Here is a 27486-nt window from a genome sequence, read left to right on the forward strand (position 1 = left end):
CCTGGTGATGGACCCCTCCCTGTCTCTCCTGGTGACAGATCCCTCCCTGTCTCTCCTGGTGACGGATCCTGTCTCTCCTGGTGACGGATCCTGTCTCTCCTGGTGACGGATCCTGTCTCTCCTGGTGACTGATCCCTGCCTGTCTCTTCTGGTGATGCATCCCTCCCTGTCTCTTCTGGTGACGGGTCTCTCCTGGTGACGGATCCCTCCCTGTCTCTCCTGGTGACGGATCCCTCCCTGTCTCTCCTGGTGACGGATCCCTCCCTGTCTCTCCTGGTGACGGATCCCTCCCTGTCTCTCCTGGTGACAGATCCCTCCCTGTCTCTCCTGGTAACGGACCCCTCCCTGTCTCTCCTGGTGACGGATCCCTCCCTGTCTCTCCTGGTGACGGATCCTGTCTCTCCTGGTGATGGATCCCTCCCTGATTCTCCTGGTGACAGATCCTGTGTCTCCTCATGACGGATCCTGTCTCCACTGATGACAGACTCTGTCCTTCCTGGTGATGGATCCCTCCCTGATTCTCTTGATGACGGATCCTGTCTCTCCTGGTGACGGATCCTGTCGCTCCTGGTGACGGATCCTGCTTCTTCAGGCTGCAGTTTATCTTCCCCCTCTGTTGGGGGAGGCTACAGTTTGCAGTGATCCTATGTGACCCCAGCTGGCACTGATCGCCGCTCTTCGCTGTGGTTGTGGTTGGACGCGCTGACGTCTGACATTGTATTTAATCCTAACAGATCGTCATCCTTGTGCCCTTCATGTCACGGGGGTGAGCGCGGAGGACGATCGCCCCTCAGACCACCGCCGCTGTGTAACTCCTTGTGACTACAGATCACTTAGCATTTTCATTAGAGCCGTGTCCCCCGGGGCCCTGATACAAGGTGACACCCTCCTTGGGCGAGGTGACCTTCCCTCCGCCTACATGAGACGTATGTGTGTGGACGGGTGTTTGCTGCTCTGGTGGGTGTCTGGTTTTTGGGTCACCCTGGATTATTACTTACCAGTATCTTCATTGTGTCTTTCACAGGATGACCTGGCGCAGCCGCTGAACCTTTCTGCCAAGCCCAAGACAAGCTCGGACAGTAGATCCCCCACGTCGCCCACCTCCCCGCACATCCCCGTGTCCAGGATCAGCAGCGGCATCAGTTCACACAAAGCCACCGTCTCCTCCGCACTCGCCAGCCCGCCCGTCAGAGTTAATTCTTTAGGTAAGTTGTGCGACACGACGTTAATGCCTGCCGCTGTATTGTGCCCTTACTGACTCTGAGCTGAAGCCCCCGGAAGATCACAGGAGGGGAGACACTGCACCGAGTCACCTGCTGCGCCCTCCGTCCATTTACACCAGCGCAGATCAGTCCTCCCGGGAACGACGGCCGCGCACCGGCCCAGAGCAGATCCCCCACATCCCAGAAACGCAGATCACATCTAAAGCTTCTCCTTCAAATCTAATTAACACTTCCATTATTAATCAAATTATTACCCTTTCAATCCAATAACATGAGGAGATTCCCTTTAAATCTATTTATCTATTGTTCATTTAACCTTTAAGTTTATTGTTGACTCGCTCTTTAATTATATTGACTACTCCTTTAAATCTATACACAACTTCCCCTTTAAATCTATAAGACTTTCCCTTTCATTCTCTAAATGACTTCACCATTAAATCTATGGACGAATTCCCCCTTTAAGTCGATTGGATATGCAACTTGGTCTTTCAGTCTATATGCGACTTCCACTTTAAATCTTTAAATGACTTCTCATATAAATCTATGGACAACTTCACCTTTAAATCTATGGACCAATAACCCTTTAAATCTATGGACAACTTCACCTTTAGATCTATGGACGACATCCCCCTTTAAATCTAAGGATGATTCGCCCTGTAAATTTATAGACAACTTGCCCTCTAAATATTATGAAGATCTTCCCTTTAAATATTATAAAGACATTCCCTTTAAACATTATAAAGACATTCCCTTTAAATCTGAAGACATTCCTTTTAATTATTATGACCTTCCCTTTAGTTATTTTGAAGATCTTCCCTTTAAGTTTGATGAAGACCTTCCCTTTAAGTCTGATGAAGACCTTCCCTTTAAGTCTGATGAAGACCTTCCCTTTAAGTCTGAGAAGACCTTCCCTTTAAGTCTGAGAAGACCTTCCCTTTAAATCTGAGAAGACCTTCCCTTTAAGTCTGATGAAGACCTTCCCTTTAAGTCTGATGAAGACCTTCCCTTTAAGTCTGATGAAGACCTTCCCTTTAAATCTGATGAAGACCTTCCCTTTAAATCTGATGAAGACCTTCCCTTTAAGTCTGATGAAGACCTTCCCTTTAAGTCTGAGAAGACCTTCCCTTTAAGTCTGAGAAGACCTTCCCTTTAAGTCTGAGAAGACCTTCCCTTTAAGTCTGAGAAGACCTTCCCTTTAAGTCTGATGAAGACCTTCCCTTTAAGTCTGATGAAGACCTTCCCTTTAAGTCTGATGAAGACCTTCCCTTTAAATCTGATGAAGACCTTCCCTTTAAGTCTGATAAGACATTCCCTTCAAGTCTGATAAGACCTTCCCTTTAAGTCTGATAAGACCTTCCCTTTAAGTCTGATGAGACCTTCCCTTTAAGTCTGATAAGACCTTCCCTTTAAGTCTGATGAGACCTTCCCTTTAAGTCTGATGAGACCTTCCCTTTAAGTCTGAGAAGACCTTCCCTTTAAATCTGAGAAGACCTTCCCTTTAAGTCTGATGAAGACCTTCCCTTTAAGTCTGATGAAGACCTTCCCTTTAAGTCTGATGAAGACCTTCCCTTTAAATCTGATGAAGACCTTCCCTTTAAGTCTGATAAGACATTCCCTTCAAGTCTGATAAGACCTTCCCTTTAAGTCTGATAAGACCTTCCCTTTCAGTCTGATGAAGACCTTCCCTTTCAGTCTGATGAAGACCTTCCCTTTCAGTCTGATAAGACCTTCCCTTTCAGTCTGATGAAGACCTTCCCTTTCAGTCTGATGAAGACCTTCCCTTTAAGTCTGATAAGACCTTCCCTTTAAGTCTGATAAGACCTTCCCTTTAAGTCTGATGAAGACCTTCCCTTTCAGTCTGATGAAGACCTTCCCTTTCAGTCTGATGAAGACCTTCCCTTTAAGTCTGATGAAGACCTTCCCTTTCAGTCTGATGAAGACCTTCCCTTTCAGTCTGATGAAGAGCTTCCCTTTAAGTCTGATGAAGAGCTTCCCTTTAAGTCTGATGAAGAGCTTCCCTTTAAGTCTGATGAAGACCTTCCCTTTAAGTCTGAGAAGACCTTCCCTTTCAGTCTGATGAAGACCTTCCCTTTAAGTCTGAGAAGACCTTCCCTTTCAGTCTGATGAAGACCTTCCCTTTCAGTCTGATGAAGAGCTTCCCTTTAAGTCTGATGAAGAGCTTCCCTTTAAGTCTGATGAAGAGCTTCCCTTTAAGTCTGATGAAGAGCTTCCCTTTAAGCCTGATGAAGACCTTCCCTTTCAGTCTGATGAAGACCTTCCCTTTAAGTCTGATGAAGACCTTCCCTTTAAGTCTGATGAAGACCTTTCCTTTAAGTCTGATGAAGACCTTCCCTTTCAGTCTGATGAAGACCTTCCCTTTCAGTCTGATGAAGACCTTCCCTTTAAGTCTGATGAAGAGCTTCCCTTTAAGCCTGATGAAGACCTTCCCTTTCAGTCTGCAGAGATGAAGGCCCCCCGCTCTCGTTTCGATCAGTGGTGATTCTGCAGCTATTGGGGTCTGTGTGATGTTGATTGTCAGCTCTGCTGGTCACTGACCGCCCCGTGCATTGGGGTGCGGCACTGAGTACGTGGCTGGCGGGCCCTGATCACTCACGCCCCCTGTAGGTCGGGTGTATGACGCTCCCGCGCTCCCCGTTCCTGACGCTTTTATAGACGCGCGGTGTCACAATACAAGATGTTGCACATCAGTTTTTTACTTATTTTTTTATGCAAATGAGAAAACTTCCTAAAGTCTCCAGTAATGAATCTGTTCATGATCGGAAGTGGAAGCAGGTGCTAACTACAGACGCGTCACGGGGCAGACCGGGCGACCGATTCCTCCGACGGGTGCACAGACATTCCGCGAGGAGCCCTAAACATGTTTGGTTCTGTTGTCAAACTGGTGGCTACGTGAGGAGGCGCAGCGCCGAGCGCGCACACAGCCGCCACCATATGTATCTGCGTCCTATATAAACACCGCGCTTCCTGTCTATACAAACAAATCCGTCAACACAGAGAACGTAACAAAGAGTGTATCCTGTGATACTGTGTATCCGAGCAGCAGGTGTAACCCCATACACACCACTATATAATTGTATCAGTGATTAACGGTCATCTCACCCTGTATTATATCTGTGCCCCGCCCCTGCTGTATTATATCATAGTCTATATACTGGTCCCCTCCCCTGCTGTATTATATCATAGGCTAGATACTGGTCCCTGCCCCTGCTGTATTATATCATAGTCTATATACTGGTCCCCTCCCCTGCTGTATTATATCATAGGCTAGATACTGGTCCCCGCCCCTGCTGTATTATATCATAGTCTATATACTGGTCCCCGCCCCTGCTGTATTATATCATAGTCTATATACTGGTCCCCGTCCCTGCTGTATTAAATCATAGTCTATATACTGTCCCCGCCCCTGCTGTATTATATCATAGTCCATATACTGGCCCCCGTCCCTGCTGTATTATATCATAGTCCATATACTGGTCCCCGCCCCTGCTGTATTATATCATAGTCCATATACTGGTCCCCGCCCCTGCTGTATTATATCATAGTCCATATACTGGTCCCCGCCACTGCTGTATTATATCATAGTCCATATACTGGTCCCCGCCCCTGCTGTATTATATCATAGTCCATATACTGGTCCCCAACCCTGCTGTATTATATCATAGTGTATATACTGGTCCCTGCCCCTGCTGTATTATATCATAGTCTATATACTGGCCCCCTCCCCTGCTGTATTATATCATAGGCTAGATACTGGTCCCTGCCCCTGCTGTATTATATCATAGTCTATATACTGGTCCCCTCCCCTGCTGTATTATATCATAGGCTAGATACTGGTCCCTGCCCCTGCTGTATTATATCATAGTCTATATACTGGTCCCCTCCCCTGCTGTATTATATCATAGGCTAGATACTGGTCCCTGCCCCTGCTGTATTATATCATAGACTAGATACTGGTCCCCTCCCCTGCTGTATTATATCATAGGCTAGATACTGGTCCCTGCCCCTGCTGTATTATATCATAGTCTATATACTGGTCCCCTCCCCTGCTGTATTATATCATAGTCCATATACTGGTCAGCGCCCCTGCTGTATTATATCATAGTCCATATACTGGTCCCCGCCCCTGCTGTATAATATCATAGTCCATATACTGGTCCCCGCCCCTGCTGTATTATATCATAGTCCATATACTGGTCCCCGCCCCTGCTGTATTATAGCATAGTCTATATACTGGTCCCCGCCCCTGCTGTATTATACCATAGTCTATATACTGGTCCCCGCCCCTGCTGTATTATATCATAGTCTATATACTGGTCCCCGCCCCTGCTGTATTATATCATAGTCTATATACTGGTCCCCGCACCTGCTGTATTAAATCATAGTCTAGATACTGGTCCCCGCCCCTGCTGTATTATATCATAGTCCATATACTGGTCCCCGCCCCTGCTGTATAATATTATAGTCCATATACTGGTCCCCGCCCCTGCTGTATTATTATCATAGTCCATATACTGGTCCCCGCCCCTGCTGTATTATATCATAGTCTAGATACTGGTCCCCGCCCCTGCTGTATTATATCATAGTCTAGATACTGGTCCCCGCCCCTGCTGTATTATATCATAGTCTAGATACTGGTCCCCGCCCCTGCTGTATTATATCATAGTCCATATACTGGTCCCCGCCCCTGCTGTATAATATCATAGTCCATATACTGGTCCCCGCCCCTGCTGTATTATATCATAGTCCATATACTGGTCCCCGCCCCTGCTGTATTATATCATAGTCCATATACTGGTCCCCACCCCTGCTGTATTATATCATAGTGTATATACTGGTCCCCGCCCCTGCTGTATTATATCATGGTCCATATACTGGTCCCCGCCCCTGCTGTATTATATCATAGTCTAGATACTGGTCCCCGCCCCTGCTGTATTATATCATAGTCTAGATACTGGTCCCCACCCCTGCTGTATTATATCATAGCCTAGATACTGGTCCCCTCCCCTGCTGTATTATATCATAGTCTAGATACTGGTCCCCACCCCTGCTGTATTATATCATAGTCTAGATGCTGGTCCCCACCCCTGCTGTATTATATCATAGTGTATATACTGGTCCCCGCCCCTGCTGTATTATATCATAGTCCATATACTGGTCCCCGCCCCTGCTGTATTATATCATAGGCTAGATACTGGTCCCTGCCCCTGCTGTATTATATCATAGACTAAATACTGGTCCCCTCCCCTGCTGTATTATATCATAGGCTAGATACTGGTCCCTGCCCCTGCTGTATTATATCATAGTCTATATACTGGTCCCCTCCCCTGCTGTATTATATCATAGTCCATATACTGGTCAGCGCCCCTGCTGTATTATATCATAGTCCATATACTGGTCCCCGCCCCTGCTGTATAATATCATAGTCCATATACTGGTCCCCGCCCCTGCTGTATTATATCATAGTCCATATACTGGTCCCCGCCCCTGCTGTATTATAGCATAGTCTATATACTGGTCCCCGCCCCTGCTGTATTATATCATAGTCTATATACTGGTCCCCGCCCCTGCTGTATTATATCATAGTCTATATACTGGTCCCCGCACCTGCTGTCTTAAATCATAGTCTAGATACTGGTCCCCGCCCCTGCTGTATTATATCATAGTCCATATACTGGTCCCCGCCCCTGCTGTATAATATTATAGTCCATATACTGGTCCCCGCCCCTGCTGTATTATTATCATAGTCCATATACTGGTCCCCGCCCCTGCTGTATTATATCATAGTCTAGATACTGGTCCCCGCCCCTGCTGTATTATATCATAGTCTAGATACTGGTCCCCGCCCCTGCTGTATTATATCATAGTCTAGATACTGGTCCCCGCCCCTGCTGTATTATATCATAGTCCATATACTGGTCCCCGCCCCTGCTGTATAATATCATAGTCCATGTACTGGTCCCCGCCCCTGCTGTATTATATCATAGTCCATATACTGGTCCCCGCCCCTGCTGTATTATATCATAGTCCATTTACTGGTCCCCACCCCTGCTGTATTATATCATAGTGTATATACTGGTCCCCGCCCCTGCTGTATTATATCATGGTCCATATACTGGTCCCCGCCCCTGCTGTATTATATCATAGTCTAGATACTGGTCCCCGCCCCTGCTGTATTATATCATAGTCTAGATACTGGTCCCCACCCCTGCTGTATTATATCATAGTCTAGATACTGGTCCCCTCCCCTGCTGTATTATATCATAGTCTAGATACTGGTCCCCACCCCTGCTGTATTATATCATAGTCTAGATGCTGGTCCCCACCCCTGCTGTATTATATCATAGTGTATATACTGGTCCCCGCCCCTGCTGTATTATATCATAGTCCATATACTGGTCCCCGCCCCTGCTGTATTATATCATAGTCTAGATACTGGTCCCCGCCCCTGCTGTATTATATCATAGTCCATATACTGGTCCCCGCCCCTGCTGTATTATATCATAGTCTAGATACTGGTCCCCACCCCTGCTGTATTATATCATAGTCCATATACTGGTCCCTGCCCCTGCTGTATTATATCATAGTCCATATACTGGTCCCCGCCCCTGCTGTATTATATCATAGTCTATATATTGGTCCCCTTCCCTGCTGTATTATATCATAGTCCATATACTGGTCCCCTCCCCTGCTGTATTATATCATAGTCTAGATACTGGTCCCCTCCCCTGCTGTATTATATCATAGTCTATATACTGGTCAGCTCATGACTGGATTATATTTGGTAAATCAGTGACGCCCGGTGGTCCGCCTCTTTTAGAGCTTGTTTGCCGCCACAGTTGTTGTCCTCCATCTTTCCTCCTTTACTCGGTGACAGGAGGGTGGGGGAGGGGAGTAATAATACAAGGTCCTTCTCCAGGGTGCTGAATCTTATCTGCCGCTGACCCCTCCGAGGACCCAGAAATCTTCTGGAGACACAAACTCCTCGACCTACTTCTGTTAGTTGCTCTCGCCGGAATCTGAGATTAATTTCGCTTCTTAAAGCTTTAATTCGTTTCTGCTCTGAATTATCCGAACGTCGTCGTAGACTTGGAGAAAGCCGCTGCCGGCAGCGAGGTTTATCGGAATAATCTGACGCTCGCCCGCCTCCCCGGGTGTCGATACAATGCTCCGTCATGTTTCCTGGCAGCCATGGAATCAGATAGCGGCATCTGGTAATCCGGTGAGGCCGTGTAATCCGCCACGATTAGATACACAGGATTCATAATTGACACAAAGCGGCGAGTATTAATGACACGGGCGCGGCGCCGCACTCCGCCATTCCCCATTTCCCTTTCTATTAATCTCATGTTTTACAACAAATCGAGGGATTTAGCGGCGCGCGGCGGCAGATTACAGGATTTACCGGACAGATGTTTTTTGTTCTGAAAATGGATTAGGCTGAAAGTTTTGGGGGTTTTTTTATGTTTTTTTTCTTCTCTGGAATCCACAGAACATGTTCAGGCAAAGCGGTCATGTACGATTAGTGGCCGCCACCTGTCCCTGCATCACCCCCAGCTGTCAGCTCCAGCGCCCCCTGGTGTCGCCCTGTATCAGCTCCAGCGCCCCCTGGTGTCGCCCTGTATCAGCTCCAGCGCCCCCTGGTGTCGCCCTGTATCAGCTCCAGCGCTCCCTGGTGTCCCCTGTATCAGCTCCAGCGCCCCCTGGTGTCGCCCTGTATCAGCTCCAGCGCCCCCTGGTGTCGCCCTGTATCAGCTCCAGCGCCCCCTGGTGTCGCCCTGTATCAGCTCCAGCGCCCCCTGGTGTCGCCCTGTATCAGCTCCAGCGCCCCCTGGTGTCGCCCTGTATCAGCTCCAGTGCCCCCTGGTGTTGCCGTATATCAGCTCCAGCGCCCCCTGGTGTTGCCGTATATCAGCTCCAGTGTCCCCTGGTGTCCCCTGTATCAGCTCCAGCGCCCCCTGGTGTCGCCCTGTATCAGCTCCAGTGTCCCCTGGTGTCCCCTGTATCAGCTCCAGCGCCCCCTGGTGTCGCCCTGTATCAGCTCCAGTGTCCCCTGGTGTCGCCCTGTATTAGCTCCAGCGCCCCCTGGTGTCGCCCTGTATCAGCTCCAGCGCCCCCTGGTGTCGCCCTGTATCAGCTCCAGCGCCCCCTGGTGTCGCCCTGTATCAGCTCCAGCGCCCCCTGGTGTTGCCCTGTATCAGCTCCAGCGCCCCCTGGTGTCGCCCTGTATCAGCTCCAGCACCCCCTGGTGTCGCCCTGTATCAGCTCCAGCGCCCCCAGGTGTCGCCCTGTATCAGCTCCAGCGCCCCCTGGTGTCCCCTGTATTAGCTCCAGCGCCCCCTAGTGTCGCCCTGTATCAGCTCCAGCGCCCCCTGGTGTCCCCTGTATTAGCTCCAGCGCCCCCTGGTGTCGCCCTGTATCAGCTCCAGCGCCCCCTGGTGTAGTCTTCTTTGCATTTCCTCTGATTTTGGTAACGCAGGACTTAGAGGGTCTTTTAACCCTACTGTCACCGGTAGCCTCAGATTCCGGTGATTTGCCATTATGCAGTGATTGCGCCGGCTCTATTACATGGTAATCTGTGTCAGGATGATGCCGCCCAGCGTGGGGTGGGCCGGGGGGGAGCTGACAGCGTGGGGTGGGCTGGGGGGACATGACAGCGTGGGGTGGGCCCGGGGGGACATGACAGCGTGGGGTGGGCCGGGGGGGAGCTGACAGCGTGGGGTGGGCCGGGGGGGAGCTGACAGCGTGGGGTGGGCCGGGGGGACATGACAGTGTGGTGCGGCATTCAGAGCCGAATGAAAGGGAAACTTTTACTCACTGTCATCGTCTTTCCAAATCTGTGACTAATGTAGCAGCGTCTTATGAGTCTCCGTCTGTCGGGATTACAGCTCCGGAAGGATAATACTGTGGGGTTTAACTTAATACCTGACCCTACAGGGCCAGTGAGGGGCGCCAGAGAATAGGAGCTGGGGGGGAGGTCACCATTCAGGAGTCTGGGAATGTTGGGTGACCTCTGGATAAGGCTGGACACATGGGAAAGCCCTCTGATAATCCCGAAAATGGGCAATAAAACGAAGGAAAACCGGTGAGGGGCGAGTGGAGAAGTGGGGGGTGCGAGCAGAGAAGTGGGGGGCGAGGGGCGAGCGGAGAAGTGCGGGGTGCGAGCAGAGAAGTGGGGGGCGAGGGGCGAGCGGAGAAGTGGGGGGTGTGAGCAGAGAAGTGGGGGGCGAGGGGCGAGCGGAGAAGTGGGGGGTGTGAGCAGAGAAGTGGGGGGCGAGGGGCGAGCGGAGAAGTGCGGGGTGCGAGCAGAGAAGTGGGGGGCGAGGGGCGAGCGGAGAAGTGTGGGGGGCGAGGGGCGAGCGGAGAAGTGGGGGGTGCGAGCAGAGAAGTGAGGGGCGAGCAGAGAAGTGGGGCCGAGGGGCGAGCGGAGAAGTGTGGGGGGCGAGGGGCGAGCGGAGAAGTGGGGGGTGCGAGCAGAGAAGTGGGGGGCGAGGGGCGAGCGGAGAAGTGGGGGGTGCGAGCAGAGAAGTGGGGGGCGAGGGGCGAGCGGAGAAGTGCGGGGTGCGAGCAGAGAAGTGGGAGGCGAGGGGCGAGCGGAGAAGTGTGGGGGGCGAGGGGCGAGCGGAGAAGTGGGGGGTGCGAGCAGAGAAGTGGGGGGCGAGGGGCGAGCGGAGAAGTGCGGGGTGCGAGCAGAGAAGTGGGGGGCGAGGGGCGAGCGGAGAAGTGGGGGGTGCGAGCAGAGAAGTGGGGGACGAGGGGCGAGCGGAGAAGTGCGGGGTGCGAGCAGAGAAGTGGGAGGCGAGGGGCGAGCGGAGAAGTGGGGGGTGCGAGCAGAGAAGTGGGAGGCGAGGGGCGAGCGGAGAAGTGCGGGGTGCGAGCAGAGAAGTGGGGGACGAGGGGTGAGCGGAGAAGTCGGGGGCGAGCGGAGAAGTGGGGGTCAAGGGGCGAGCGGAGAAGTGGGGGGCGAGCGGAGAAGTGGGGGTCGAGGGGCGAGCGGAGAAGTGGGGGGCGAGCGGAGAAGTGGGGGTCGAGGGGCGAGCAGAGAAGTCGGGGGCGAGGGTAGAAGTCGGGGGCGAGGGGACAGATGAGGAGTGTGAGCCCTCTATTTTACTGCTGGTAACAAAGTATCAATTATTGGATTGTTTTTGTACAAGTATAAGACCAGGGATTTAACCCTTGCTGCACTGGCGGGCGATTGGACTGATCCCGCCATTAGTAACGCGGTGCCGCTTCTCTCCGCAGACATCCTCTCCTCCATCACATCGACCGGTTACTTAAATGACCACGACGCGGTGACCAAGGCGATCCAGGAGGCACGGCAGATGAAGGAGCAGCTGAGGCGAGAGCAACAGGTTCTGGACGGAAAGGTGTCCGTCGTCAACAGCCTGGGCCTGAACAACTGCCGGACGGAGAAGGTGAGCGGACGCAGAGCCCCCTCCGCAGAGCGCTGTGCTAACTCTTCCTCCGCGGCTGACAGCGCACATTACACTTTTCTCCTCGCTGTGAATACTTTGATATATCTGGGTTGACTTAGAAATGAGAGAAAAGCCGGAGTGTTAGCGAGATCAGAGCGGGATCGCAGGAGTAATACTCTCCAGGAACAGCCGCCGCCGCCGCGATGCTCAGATGAGCTGTGGGGGGCTTAAGCCGTTGTCATATGTCAGGGGGACGAGAGCTCCATAGTGCCGCTGACAAGCCCTGTTATCCGCTAAATGCTGCAGAGATTACTGACGACCTGCGGCTAATGACAGAGATGTCACCCGAACCGCCGACACCCGCACTGACACCCGCCATAAAACACTTTGATGTAGGGAGTGTTGTCAGCATGGATCTATAGAATTAGGATAAAAGACGACATGTATAATGTGGTGCAAGTGATCTCCTGCTGCAGCTACTGCTCTCTGTTATCAACCATTACTGGGGGGAGGTGACTACAATCTATTACTCCCTGTATACGAATACTATAGTGACTACAGATCCCAGCATGCCGTTACCCACTAGTGATCCGTAGATCTGGACCCACCACGTTTGACTTCCTGCTATTTTGCCGCTTCTTACAGAAGTTTTGCTGCTCCGGATCGTTACTTTAAAGCCCTTAAGCCGCTGTCTGCAGCCTGAATAGCGATGGCGCGCTCCGTCTGCACCGCTTTCATGTGTGGATGAGGGATGGCGGCGAGCTGAAGGGAATTCACATGGAAATAGATAAGCTTTCTTGAAAGAATCAGAAATTCCACCCCGTGCAAAAGAGGCTTTAACACCGCACCAGAAGCTAATGGAAAGTGACTACTATGAAGCAGAGGGGGCAGCGGCGCCCACATCCACCAGCAGCGGCGCCCATCTCCTCCCCTCCACATATCCCTCCTTCTATCTCCACTCCCGTATCTGTGCTTCACATAACCCCCCATCACATCCCCCTTTTTACATATTCTTCTCTCCACATATCCTTCTCCATCCTCCACATATCCCTCCCCCTCCTCCACATATCTCTCCTCCTCCACATATCTTCCCTCCTCCACATATCTTCCCTCCTCCACATATCCCCCGTCCTCCACATATCCCCCGTCCTCCACATATCCCACATATCCCCCATCCTGCACATATCCCCCGTCCTCCACATATCCCACATATCCCCCATTCTCCACAATACCCCCTTCCTCCACATATTCCACCTCTTCCACATGTCCCCCCTCTTCCACATATCCCCATCTCCTCCACATATCCCCTACTCCTCCACATATCCCCAACTCCTCCACATATCCCCAACTCCTCCACACATATCCCCAACTCCCCCACACATATCCCCAGCTCCTCCACACATATCCCCAGCTCCTCCACACATATCCCCAACTCCTCCACACATATCCCCAACTCCCCCACACATATCCCCAACTCCTCCACACATATCCCCAACTCCTCCACACATATCCCCAACTCCTCCACACATATCCCCAACTCCTCCACACACATCCCCAACTCCTCCACACACATCCCCAACTCCTCCACACATATCCCCAACTCCTCCACACATATCCCCAACTCCTCCACACATATCCCCAACTCCTCCACACACATCCCCAACTCCTCCACACACATCCCCAACTCCTCCACACATATCCCCAACTCCTCCACACACATCCCCAACTCCTCCACACACATCCCCAACTCCTCCACACATATCCCCAACTCCTCCACACATATCCCCAACTCCACCACACATATCCCCAACTCCTCCACACATATCCCCAACTCCACCACACATACCCCCCCCCCTCCACCTCCTCCACAGTGACAACCCATCAGATTTAGGCTGGCTGGCATCATGTTTGCTCTTCTCTGGTCGCTGAGCGCGGGCTTTTAGTTGGACTTGGGGGCCAATATAAATGCATTTTTAGGCTGTGGAAATTAATGTTCGTGAGGAGTGGGGGTCACACATGAGCCCCTCGCAGTAATTGTGCTCAGGGTCTGTCCTTGGCCAGGAATGAGGGCTTTACATTCAAGTCATTCCAGGCGGTGGCCGCGGCTAATCCCCCTTAATACAGATCAGCTGTTCCCCACACGACTTTCTGCCAGATTGTAGCCGGCACCGTCAGTGTGTAAGCCTGGTGTGGAGCTACAACTCCCAGCATGCCCTGACATCGGAGAGTAGTCTGGAGTCACAGGGTTTAGCTTAGTGTAGTGTCTGCCCGACTGCTTACATGGGGAGCCCGACTGCTTACATGGGGAGCCTGACTGCTTACATGGGGAGCCCGACTGCTTACATGGGGAGCCCGACTGCTTACATGGGGAGCCTGACTGCTTACATGGGGAGCCTGACTGCTTACATGGGGAGCCCGACTGCTTACATGGGGAGCCTGACTGCTTACATGGGGAGCCTGACTGCTTACATGGGGAGCCCGACTGCTTACATGGGGAGCCCGACTGCTTACATGGGGAGCCTGACTGCTTACATGGGGAGCCCGACTGCTTACATGGGGAGCCCGACTGCTTACATGGGGAGCCTGACTGCTTACATGGGGAGCCCGACTGCTTACATGGGGAGCCTGACTGCTTACATGGGGAGCCCGACTGCTTACATGGGGAGCCCGACTGCTTACATGGGGAGCCCGACTGCTTACATGGGGAGCCCGACTGCTTACATGGGGAGCCCGACTGCTTACATGGGGAGCCCGACTGCTTACATGGGGTGCCCGACTGCTTACATGGGGAGCCTGACTGCTTACATGGGGAGCCCGACTGCTTACATGGGGAGCCCGACTGCTTACATGGGGAGCCCGACTGCTTACATGGGGTGCCCGACTGCTTACATGGGGAGCCCGACTGCTTACATGGGGAGCCCGACTGCTTACATGGGGAGCCTGACTGCTTACATGGGGAGCCTGACTGCTTACATGGGGAGCCCGACTGCTTACATGGGGAGCCCGACTGCTTACATGGGGAGCCCGACTGCTTACATGGGGTGCCCGACTGCTTACATGGGGTGCCCGACTGCTTACATGGGGAGCCTGACTGCTTACATGGGGAGCCTGACTGCTTACATGGGGAGCCTGACTGCTTACATGGGGAGCCCGACTGCTTACATGGGGAGCCTGACTGCTTACATGGGGAGCCTGACTGCTTACATGGGGAGCCTGACTGCTTACATGGGGTGGCTGACTGCTTACATGGGGAGCCTGACTGCTTACATGGGGTGCCCAACTGCTTACATGGGGTGCCCAACTGCTTACATGGGGCTTCTACATCAGAAATGGTGAATTGGGGGAGTTCTCATTTCTTACCAAAATATCCTGAGCAGGTGAAGGGTCAGATACGACGACGCGCGTCACGGAGAGCGCCAAAGATGGCCACCAGAAGCCTCCAGGCAGGATGGCCGGCGCTCATGGAAAGCTTCTCTTTGCATTTTTTTTCTTTATTTATTCTTTTCTGATGACGTTCTCATTTTCTTTTCTATTTTTGCTTGTTAGTTTATAACATTGTTTCCTTTTATTTCTTTAGTTTTTTTTATATATATATATATTTTTCTTAATTCATTTTTAATAGTTTTTTTTATTGTGTTTTTTTTTTCTGAAATATATTTCAGTTTATTGATTTCTTTCCTCTTTATTTTTTTTCTAGATTTAGTTTTTTCTTTTTTTTATTAATGCTTTTGCTTGAGTTTTGGTTTCTCCTCGTTCCCGGTTTTGCAGTATTTTATTTGCACAGATTTATCCCCGACGTTCGTGTAGCTGCACACTTCTCATTTTCTCCCTTTTTGGGCCGACGCCAGGGGTTTCCATCTGCCTGGGGTGACTGGGCCGGGCGTGGGCGCCCTGTATTACCCGCTCGCACTCGGTTAGTGTTTAGTGTCCCGCGCTCGGGTCAGTAATTAGTGGCTGTTGTAGTAGACTTTAGTGCCGCCCTTTGCCTGTGTTTCCAGCTGTGCGTTTTCTATGGCGACGCGCCGTATTTTCACAGATGGTCAGTAATATAGATGGCGGTGCAGTCGCACTCCCTCGTTTGTCACCGTGCCATAACTTCCAGCTAATGAGAGCCCACGCACGGCTCTGACTTATTATGTGCGAGCGCCGGGGCCTGAAAATGATTTAATTTTATTTTTCTAATGACAGAAAGGTAAAGATATCGGCAGCCGCCCAGTAATAACTCCTGCTGACGCCTCCCCGCGTCTCCCGGCTTATGACTTCTCCCCTGAAGGATTTCCATTCATTGCTGAAGACCCCCACACATTTACATATATATTCCCACTCAGCATTTCACCTGCCTGGGCAGCAGTTTGTGATCCAGAGCTGCCCTTCCTGCTGGAAGTTACAAACATGGGCAGCCATATTGGCAGGCATGGACATCCGTCTATGGTCACTCAGTCACACATCTGCCTACACGCTTTGTGGAAAGGTCGGAACATCCACATGTCAGCCCCCATGGCAACCCCCATGTCAACCCCCATGTCAACCCCCATGTCAACCCCCATGGCAGCCCCCATGGTAGTCCCCATTACAGCCCCCATGGCAGTCCCCATTACAGCCCCCATGGCAGTCCCCATTACAGCCCCCATGGCAGCCCCCATGGCAGCCCCCATTACAGCCCCCATGGCAGCCCCCATTACAGCCCCCATGGCAATCCCCATTACAGCCCCCATGGCAGTCCCCATTACAGCCCCCATGGTAGTCCCCATTACTGCCCCCATGGCAGTCCCCATTACAGTCCCCATGGCAGTCCCCATGGTAGTCCCCATTACAGCCCCCATGTCAGCCCTCATGGTTGTCCCCATTACAGCCCCCATGGTAGTCCCCATGTCAGCCCCCATGTCAGCCCCAATGGCAGCCCCCATGGTAGCCCCCATGGTAGTCCCCATTACAGCCCCCATGGCAGTCCCCATGGTAGTCCCCATTACAGCCCCCATGGTAGTCCCCATTACAGCCCCCATGGTAGTCCCCATGTCAGCCCCCATGTCAGCCCCCATGGCAGCCCCCATGGCAGCCCCCATGGTAGCCCCCATGGTAGTCCCCATTACAGCCCCCATGGCAGTCCCCATGGTAGTCCCCATTACAGCCCCCATGGTAGTCCCCATGTCAGCCCCCATGTCAGCCCCCATGGCAGCCCCCATGGTAGCCCCCATGGTAGTCCCCATTACAGCCCCCATGGCAGTCCCCATGGTAGTCCCCATTACAGCCCCCATGGTAGTCCCCATTACAGCCCCCATTACAGCCCCCATTACCCTGGGTCTAAGGATTCAGACGGACCCCACTCCACCCGGCAGAAGAAGTTTGTAGCGGCTGTAGTGAGTGCTGCTATTTGCCCTCTACAGAGCACAGTATCACCCCCTGGTGGCCATGTGGTACGACACGTGTATACAATGTATCTGTTTATTAGCGACTTACATTCCAGTCTGTGCAGCCATCAGAGCGGGGTGATCGCCCGCTCCTCGCGTGCCCATTGGACGCCCTCGCTCACATGTTAGCGGATCCTTTATCTGCAGAAGATTTCAGATATGGGGGAGGGGGATTATCACTCTTGTCATTTATTCATGGTGGCGTAATAACGAGAGAAGTGGTTAATGGGGGGGCTTCACTTTCATCCTCGCCGGTGGTCTCTCTGCAGCCGAGCGTTTACTGGAAAAATGGAGACCTATAAATGAAGCACGTCCAGCGTGTTCTCTGTCGCTTCAGGACCGGACGCTGGCGGCCATCTATACCTGTATGGTGGATCTGACGTGGGGGAGGGGAGCGATTGTCGGCCATCTTTTCCTGGTTGGCGGATGTGGGGGAGGGGAGCGATTGTCGGCCATCTTTTCCTGGTTGGCGGATGTGGGGGAGGGGAGTGATTGTCGGCGGTGACTATTTCCCTTGTTCTCACTCTGTGGCTTCCGTCTCCGCAGGATAAGGCCTCGCTGGATTGTCTCTCGCAGCAGCTCGCCGGGCGGCAGAGCGACGACGGGAAGCTCACAGCGCACACCATGATGGACTTCAACCTGAGCGGAGACTCCGACGGTAAGACCGGGGGAGCGCGACACTCGGTACTAAAGTATTCACACCCCTCATCTCATGCTCAGTGCATAAGTATTCACACCCCTCATCTCACCTCGGTGCATAAGTATTCACACCCCTCATCTCACGCTCAGTGCATAAGTATTCACACCCCTCATCTCACGCTCAGTGCATAAGTATTCACACCCCTCATCTCACGCTCAGTGCATAAGTATTCACACCCCTCATCTCACACTCGGTGCATAAGTATTCACACCCCTCATCTCGCGCTCAGTGTATAAGTATTCACACCCCTCATCTCACGCTCAGTGCATAAGTATTCACACCCCTCATCTCACACTCGGTGCATAAGTATTCACACCCCTCATCTCGCGCTCAGTGTATAAGTATTCACACCCCTCATCTCGCGCTCAGTGTATAAGTATTAACACCCCTCATTTCGTGCTCAGTGCATAAGTATTCACACCCTGCACCTCATGCTCCGCTTTCCTTTTCTTCTCCGAACTGACCTTTGGATCTTTTTCCCTGCAGGAAGCGCCGGGGTGTCAGAGTCCCGGATCTATCGGGAGTCGCGAGGACGCGGAAGCAGCGAGCCGCACATTAAACGGCCAATGAACGCCTTCATGGTGTGGGCCAAGGACGAGCGGAGGAAAATCCTCCAGGCCTTCCCCGACATGCACAACTCCAACATCAGCAAGATATTAGGTGAGCCCCACCCCCGACGCCCCCCACATCAATGAGCCGCACGTGTCGCCGCCAGTGCGAAAACCACCATTATTCACATGTCTCAGCTGATCCGGCACAGAATCGGCGCTGGCGGCGGCTGACATTCGTGCCGTCCCCTGAGAGCGCTGCTGACGTTCTCCAGGCTCCCGAGATCTGGTGTTAATCAGCCGGTCCTGAAATTGGGAACAGAAGGAATCGCCTCCGACTGTTTGGCTGCTGATCAGGAGCCGAGAGCGCAGCTTTCTCTCATTACTCCCACAGTAGTCACAGACAATGTGCAAATTCATTGCAGATCACGTAAAAAAAGAGAAACCCCGAAAAGTGAAACAATGTAACAAGTGCAGACACCAAACATCGACTCCAGAAACAATGTAACAAGTGCAGAAACTAAACCGACTCCAGAAACAATGTAACAAGTGCAGAAACTAAACCGACTCCAGTAACAATGTAACAAGTGCAGACACCAAACATCGACTCCAGAAACAATGTAACTAGTGCAGAAACTAAACCGACTCCAGAAACAATGTAACAAGTGCAGAAACTAAACCGACTCCAGTAACAATGTAACAAGTGCAGACACCAAACATCGACTCCAGAAACAATGTAACAAGTGCAGAAACTAAACCGACTCCAGTAACAATGTAACAAGTGCAGAAACTAAACCGACTCCAGTAACAATGTAACAAGTACAGACACTAAACAGCGACTCCAGAAACAATGTAACAAGTGCAGACACTAAACCGACTCCAGTGACAATGTAACAAGTGCAGAAACTAAACATCAGCTCCAGAAACAATGTAACGAGTGCAGACACTAAACAGCGACTCCAGAAACAATGTAACGAGTGCAGACACTAAACCGACTCCAGAAACAATGTAACGAGTGCAGACACTAAACAGCGACTCCAGAAACAATGTAGCAAGTGCAGAAACTAAACCGACTCCAGTAACAATGTAACAAGTGCAGAAACTAAACCGACTCCAGTAACAATGTAACAAGTGCAGACACTAAGCGACTCCAGAAACAATGTAACAAGTGCAGACACTAAACCGACTCCAGTAACAATGTAACAAGTGCAGACACTAAACAGCGACTCCAGAAACAATGTAACAAGTGCAGACAGTAAACATCAACTCCAGTAACAATGTAACAAGTGCAGACACATTGACTCCAGAAACAATGTAACAAGTGCAGAAACTAAACAGCGACTCCAGAAACAATGTAACGAGTGCAGACACTAAACCGACTCCAGTAACAATGTAACAAGTGCAGAAACTAAACCAACTCCAGAAACAATGTAACAAGTGCAGAAACTAAACAGCGACTCCAGAAACAGTGTAACAAGTGCAGAAACTAAACAGCGACTCCAGAAACATTGTAACAAGTGCAGAAACTAAACCGACTCCAGTAACAATGTAACAAGTGCAGACACTAAACAGCGACTCCAGAAACAATGTAACAAGTGCAGACAGTAAACATCAACTCCAGTAACAATGTAGCAAGTGTAGACACTAAACAGCGACTCCAGAAACAATGAAACAAGTGCAGAAACTAAACAGCGACTCCAGAAACAATGTAACGAGTGCAGACATATCGACTCCAGTAACAATGTACCAAGTGCAGACACTAAACATCGACTCCAGAAACAATGTAACAAGTGCAGACACATCGACTCCAGAAACAATGTAGCGAGTGCAGACATATCGACTCCAGAAACAATGTAACAAGTGCAGACACTAAACAGCGACTCCAGAAACAATGTAACAAGTGCAGAAACTAAACAGCGACTCCAGAAACAATGTAACGAGTGCAGACATATCGACTCCAGTAACAATGTAACAAGTGCAGACACTAAACATCGACTCCGGAGACAATGTAACAAGTGCAGACACATCGACTCCAGAAACAATGTAGCGAGTGCAGACACTAAACAGCGACTCCAGAAACAATGTAACAAGTGCAGAAACTAAACAGCGACTCCAGAAACAATGTAACGAGTGCAGACATATCGACTCCAGTAACAATGTAACAAGTGCAGACACTAAACATCGACTCCAGAAACAATGTAACGAGTGCAGACACTAAACAGCGACTCCAGAAACAATGTAACAAGTGCAGAAACTAAACATTGACTCCAGAAATAATGTAACAAGTGCAGAAACTAAACCGACTCCAGTAACAATGTAACAAGTGCAGAAACTAAACCAACTCCAGAAACAATGTAACAAGTGCAGACACTAAACAGCGACTCCAGAAACAATGTAACAAGTGCAGACAGTAAACATCAACTCCAGTAACAATGTAACAAGTGCAGACACATTGACTCCAGAAACAATGTAACAAGTTCAGAAACTAAACAGCGACTCCAGAAACAATGTAACGAGTGCAGACACTAAACAACGACTCCAGAAACAATGTAACAAGTGCAGAAACTAAACCAACTCCAGAAACAATGTAACAAGTGCAGAAACTAAACCGACTCCAGAAACAATGTAACAAGTGCAGACACTAAACAGCGACTCCAGAAACAATGTAACAAGTGAACAAACTAAACCGACTCCAGTAACAATGTAACAAGTGCAGACACTAAACAGCGACTCCAGAAACAATGTAACAAGTGCAGACAGTAAACATCAACTCCAGTAACAATGTAACAAGTGCAGACACATTGACTCCAGAAACAATGTAACAAGTGCAGAAACTAAACAGCGACTCCAGAAACAATGTAACAAGTGCAGAAACTAAACGGCTCCAGTAACAATGTAACAAGTGCAGAAACTAAACCAACTCCAGAAACAATGTAACAAGTGCAGAAACTAAACAGCGACTCCAGAAACAATGTAACAAGTGCAGACACTAAACAGCGACTCCAGAAACAATGTAACAAGTGCAGACACTAAACAGCGACTCCAGAAACAATGTAACAAGTGCAGAAACTAAACAGCGACTCCAGAAACAATGTAACGAGTGCAGACATATCGACTCCAGTAACAATGTAACAAGTGCAGACACTAAACATCGACTCCAGAAACAATGTAACAAGTGCAGACACTAAACAGCGACTCCAGAAACAATGTAACAAGTGCAGAAACTAAACAGCGACTCCAGAAACAATGTAACGAGTGCAGACATATCGACTCCAGTAACAATGTAACAAGTGCAGACACTAAACATCGACTCCAGAAACAATGTAACAAGTGCAGACACATCGACTCCAGAAACAATGTAGCGAGTGCAGACATATCGACTCCAGAAACAATGTAACGAGTGCAGACACTAAACAGCGACTCCAGAAACAATGTAACAAGTGCAGACACTAAACAGCGACTCCAGAAACAATGTAACAAGTGCAGAAACTAAACAGCGACTCCAGAAACAATGTAACAAGTGCAGAAACTAAACAGCGACTCCAGAAACAATGTAACGAGTGCAGACATATCGACTCCAGTAACAATGTAACAAGTGCAGACACTAAACATCGACTCCAGTAACAATGTAACAAGTGCAGACACTAAACAGCGACTCCAGAAACAATGTAACAAGTGCAGAAACTAAACAGCGACTCCAGAAACAATGTAACAAGTGCAGACACATCGACTCCAGAAACAATGTAGCGAGTGCAGACATATCGACTCCAGAAACAATGTAACGAGTGCAGACACTAAACAGCGACTCCAGAAACAATGTAACAAGTGCAGACACTAAACAGCGACTCCAGAAACAATGTAACAAGTGCAGACACTAAACAGCGACTCCAGAAACAATGTAACAAGTGCAGAAACTAAACAGCGACTCCAGAAACAATGTAACGAGTGCAGACATATCGACTCCAGTAACAATGTAACAAGTGCAGACACTAAACATCGACTCCAGTAACAATGTAACAAGTGCAGACACTAAACAGCGACTCCAGAAACAATGTAACAAGTGCAGAAACTAAACAGCGACTCCAGAAACAATGTAACGAGTGCAGACATATCGACTCCAGTAACAATGTAACAAGTGCAGACACTAAACATCGACTCCAGAAACAATGTAACAAGTGCAGACACATCGACTCCAGAAACAATGTAGCGAGTGCAGACATATCGACTCCAGAAACAATGTAACGAGTGCAGACACTAAACAGCGACTCCAGAAACAATGTAACAAGTGCAGACACTAAACAGCGACTCCAGAAACAATGTAACAAGTGCAGAAACTAAACATTGACTCCAGAAATAATGTAACAAGTGCAGAAACTAAACCGACTCCAGTAACAATGTAACAAGTGCAGAAACTAAACCAACTCCAGAAACAATGCAACAAGTGCAGACACATCGACTCCAGAAACAATGTAACAAGTGCAGACACTAAACATCGACTCCAGAAACAATGTAACAAGTGCAGAAACTTAACCGACTCCAGTAACAATGTAACAAGTGCAGAAACTAAACCAACTCCAGAAACAATGTAACAAGTGCAGACACTTAACAGCAACTCCAGTAACAATGTAACAAGTGCAGACACTAAACATCGACTCCAGAAACAATGTAACAAGTGCAGAAACTAAACCGACTCCAGTAACAATGTAACAAGTGCAGAAACTAAACAGCGACTCCAGAAACGATGTAACAAGTGCAGAAACTAAACAGCGACTCCAGAAACAATGTAACGAGTGCAGACATATCGACTCCAGTAACAATGTAACAAGTGCAGACACTAAACATCGACTCCAGAAACAATGTAACAAGTGCAGACACATCGACTCCAGAAACAATGTAGCGAGTGCAGAAATATCGACTCCAGAAACAATGTAACAAGTGCAGACACTAAACAGCGACTCCAGAAACAATGTAACAAGTGCAGAAACTAAACAGCGACTCCAGAAACAATGTAACAAGTGCAGACACATCGACTCCAGAAACAATGTAGCGAGTGCAGAAATATCGACTCCAGTAACAATGTAACAAGTGCAGACACTAAACATCGACTCCAGAAACAATGTAACGAGTGCAGACACTAAACAGCGACTCCAGAAACAATGTAACGAGTGCAGACACTAAACAGCGACTCCAGAAACAATGTAACGAGTGCAGACACTAAACAGCGACTCCAGAAACAATGTAACGAGTGCAGAAACTAAACATTGACTCCAGAAATAATGTGACAAGTGCAGAAACTAAACCGACTCCAGTAACAATGTAACAAGTGCAGAAACTAAACCAACTCCAGAAACAATGTAACAAGTGCAGACACTAAACATCGACTCCAGAAACAATGTAACAAGTGCAGAAACTAAACCGACTCCAGTAACAATGTAACAAGTGCAGAAACTAAACCAACTCCAGAAACAATGTAACAAGTGCAGACACTAAACATCGACTCCAGAAACAATGTAACAAGTGCAGAAACTAAACCGACTCCAGTAACAATGTAACAAGTGCAGAAACTAAACAGCGACTCCAGAAACAATGTAACAAGTGCAGACACATCGACTCGGCTGCCGCGACCCATCAGCAGAGCGGTGTTTAAATTTGGCGCCAAAATCGCTGATTGGCCGCGGCCGGACCAATCAGCGACGCGGGATTTCCTGGACAGACAGACAGACAGACGGGATAAGACGATTATATATATTAGATTAATGTTTGGTTGTCATTAGCTGCAGTTTTGTATGTACTCCTATAGAGTTATGATGGTAGTAGTCCTATATGCACGTTAATATCTGTAGATGTTGGCGGTTGTACTGGACGTGGCTGTTAGTGGTAGTACCGCTGGCCATGTGTGTCAGTAGTGCCGCCACCAGGGCCCGCGTCTCTTCTGCAGAGAGATGATGAGATATTTCCATGTTTCAGGATCACGCTGGAAAGCCATGACCAATCTAGAGAAGCAGCCGTACTACGAGGAGCAGGCGCGGCTCAGCAAGCAGCACCTGGAGAAGTACCCGGACTACAAGTACAAGCCGCGGCCCAAGCGCACCTGTCTGGTGGACGGCAAGAAGCTGCGGATCGGGGAATACAAGGCGATAATGAGGAGCCGGCGACAGGAGATGAGGCAGTACTTCAACGTGGGGTGCGGAGACACCCTCATCTCTCACCTATTATCTATCTATTATCTATCATCTATCATCTATCTATTATCTATCATCTATCTATTATCTATCATCTATCTATTATCTATCTATTATCTATCATCTATCTATTATCTATCTATCATCTATTATCTATCTATTATCTATCATCTATCTATTATCTATCATCTATCTATTATCTATCATCTATCTATCATCTATCTATTATCTATCATATATTATCTATCTATCATCTATCTATCATCTATCTATTATCTATCTATTATCTATCATCTATCTATTATCTATCATCTATCTATCTATCTATTATCTATCTATTATCTATCATCTATCTATCATCTATCTATCATCTATCTATTATCTATCTATTATCTATCATCTATCTATCTATCTATTATCTATCATCTATCTATTATCTATCATCTATCTATTATCTATCTATCATCTATTATCTATCTATTATCTATCATCTATCTATTATCTATCATCTATCTATCTATTATCTATCATCTATTATCTATCATCTATCTATCTATTATCTATCATCTATCATCTATCTATTATCTATCATATATTATCTATCTATCATCTATCTATCATCTATCTATTATCTATTATCTATCTATTATCTATCATCGATCTATTATCTATCATCTATCTATTATCTATCATCTATCTATCATCTATCTATTATCTATCTATTATCTATCTATCATCTATCTATTATCTATCTATTATCTATCATCTATCTATCATCTATCTATTATGTATCTATTATCTATCATCTATCTATTATCTATCATCTATCTATTATCTATCTATCATCTATTATCTATCTATTATCTATCATCTATCTATCATCTATCTATTATCTATCTATTATCTATCATCTATCTATTATCTATCTATCATCTATGTATCATCTATCTATTATCTATCATCTATCTATCATCTATCTATTATCTATCTATTATCTATCATCTATCTATTATCTATCTATTTATTATCTATCTATTATCTATCTATCATCTATCTATCATCTATCTATTATCTATCATCTATCTATCATCTATCATCTATCTATCATCTATCTATTATCTATCTATTATCTATCATCTATCTATTATCTATCTATTTATTATCTATCTATTATCTATCTATCATCTATCTATCATCTATCTATTATCTATCATCTATCTATTATCTATCATCTATCTATCATCTATCTATTATCTATCTATTATCTATCTATTATCTATCTATCATCTATCTATTATCTATCATCTATCTATTATCTATCTATTATCTATCTATTATCTATCATCTATCTATTATCTATCTATCATCTATCTATCATCTATCTATTATCTATCATCTATCTATCATCTATTATCTATCATCTCTCTATTATCTGTCATCTATCTATTATCTATCTATTATCTATCATCTATCTATTATCTATCTATTATCTATCTATCATCTATCTATTATCTATCATCTATCTATTATCTATCATCTATCTATTATCTATCATCTATTATCTATCATCTATCTATCATCTATTATCTATCATCTATCTATTATCTATCTATTATCTATCATCTATCTATTATCTATCTATCATCTATCTATTATCTATCTATTATCTATCATCTATCTATTATCTATCTATTATCTATCTATCATCTATCTATTATCTATCTATTATCTATCTATCATCTATCTATTATCTATCATCTATCTATTATCTATCTATTATCTATCATCTATCTATTATGTATCTATTATCTATCATCTATCTATTATCTATCATCTATCTATTATCTATCTATCATCTATTATCTATCTATTATCTATCATCTATCTATTATCTATCATCTATCTATTATCTATCATCTATTATCTATCATCTATCTATTATCTATCATCTATCTATCATCTATCTATCATCTATCTATCATCTATCTATCATCTATCTATTATCTATCTATCTATTATCTATCTATTATCTATTATCTATCTATTATCTATCATCTATCTATTATCTATCATCTATCTATCATCTATCTATTCTCTATCTATTATCTATCATCTATCTATCTATTATCTATCTATCTATTATCTATCTATTATCTATCATCTATCTATTATCTATCATCTATCTATCATCTATCTATTCTCTATCTATTATCTATCATCTATCTATCTATTATGTATCTATTATCTATCATCTATCTATTATCTATCATCTATCTATTATCTATCTATCATCTATTATCTATCTATTATCTTTCATCTATCTATTATCTATCATCTATTATCTATCATCTATCTATCTATTATCTATCATCTATCTATCATCTATCTATTATCTATCATATATTATCTATCTATCATCTATCTATCATCTATCTATCATCTATCTATTATCTATCTATTATCTATCATCTATCTATCATCTATCTATCATCTATTATCTATCTATTATCTATCTATTATCTATCTATCATCTATTATCTATCTATCTATCATCTATCTATTATCTATCTATTATCTATCTATCATCTATCTATTATCTATCTATTATCTATCATCTATCTATTATCTATCTATTATCTATCATCTATCTATTATCTATCTATCATCTATGTATCATCTATCTATTATCTATCATCTATCTATCATCTATCTATTATCTATCTATTATCTATCTATCATCTATCTATTATCTATCTATTTATTATCTATCTATTATCTATTATCTATCTATCGTCTATCTATTATTTATCTAGTATCTATCATCTATCTATTATCTATCATCTATCTATCATCTATCTATTATCTATCTATTATCTATCTATCATCTATTATCTATCATCTCTCTATTATCTATCTATCATCTATCTATTATCTGTCATCTATTTATTATCTATCTATTATCTATCATCTATCTATTATCTATCTATCATCT

General features: G+C 47.0%; 1 protein-coding gene across 1 annotated transcript in view; it reads left to right on the forward strand.

The window, feature by feature from the left end:
- The window catches only part of SOX5 (SRY-box transcription factor 5), a 581616-nt gene that overhangs the window by 545534 nt on the left and 8596 nt on the right, over positions 1-27486 (forward strand). The window contains exons 11-15 of the mRNA XM_073650528.1: positions 1025-1205; positions 11484-11656; positions 17611-17722; positions 18251-18424; positions 24280-24496. Of these exons, the coding sequence (XP_073506629.1) occupies positions 1025-1205; positions 11484-11656; positions 17611-17722; positions 18251-18424; positions 24280-24496 (857 nt within the window). The remainder of the gene's footprint in view (positions 1-1024; positions 1206-11483; positions 11657-17610; positions 17723-18250; positions 18425-24279; positions 24497-27486) is intronic.

This window comes from Phyllobates terribilis, unplaced genomic scaffold (genome assembly GCF_046119375.1).
Source record: "Phyllobates terribilis strain yellow unplaced genomic scaffold, ASM4611937v1 Scaffold_10__3_contigs__length_209671492, whole genome shotgun sequence".
NCBI lineage: Eukaryota > Metazoa > Chordata > Amphibia > Anura > Dendrobatidae > Phyllobates > Phyllobates terribilis.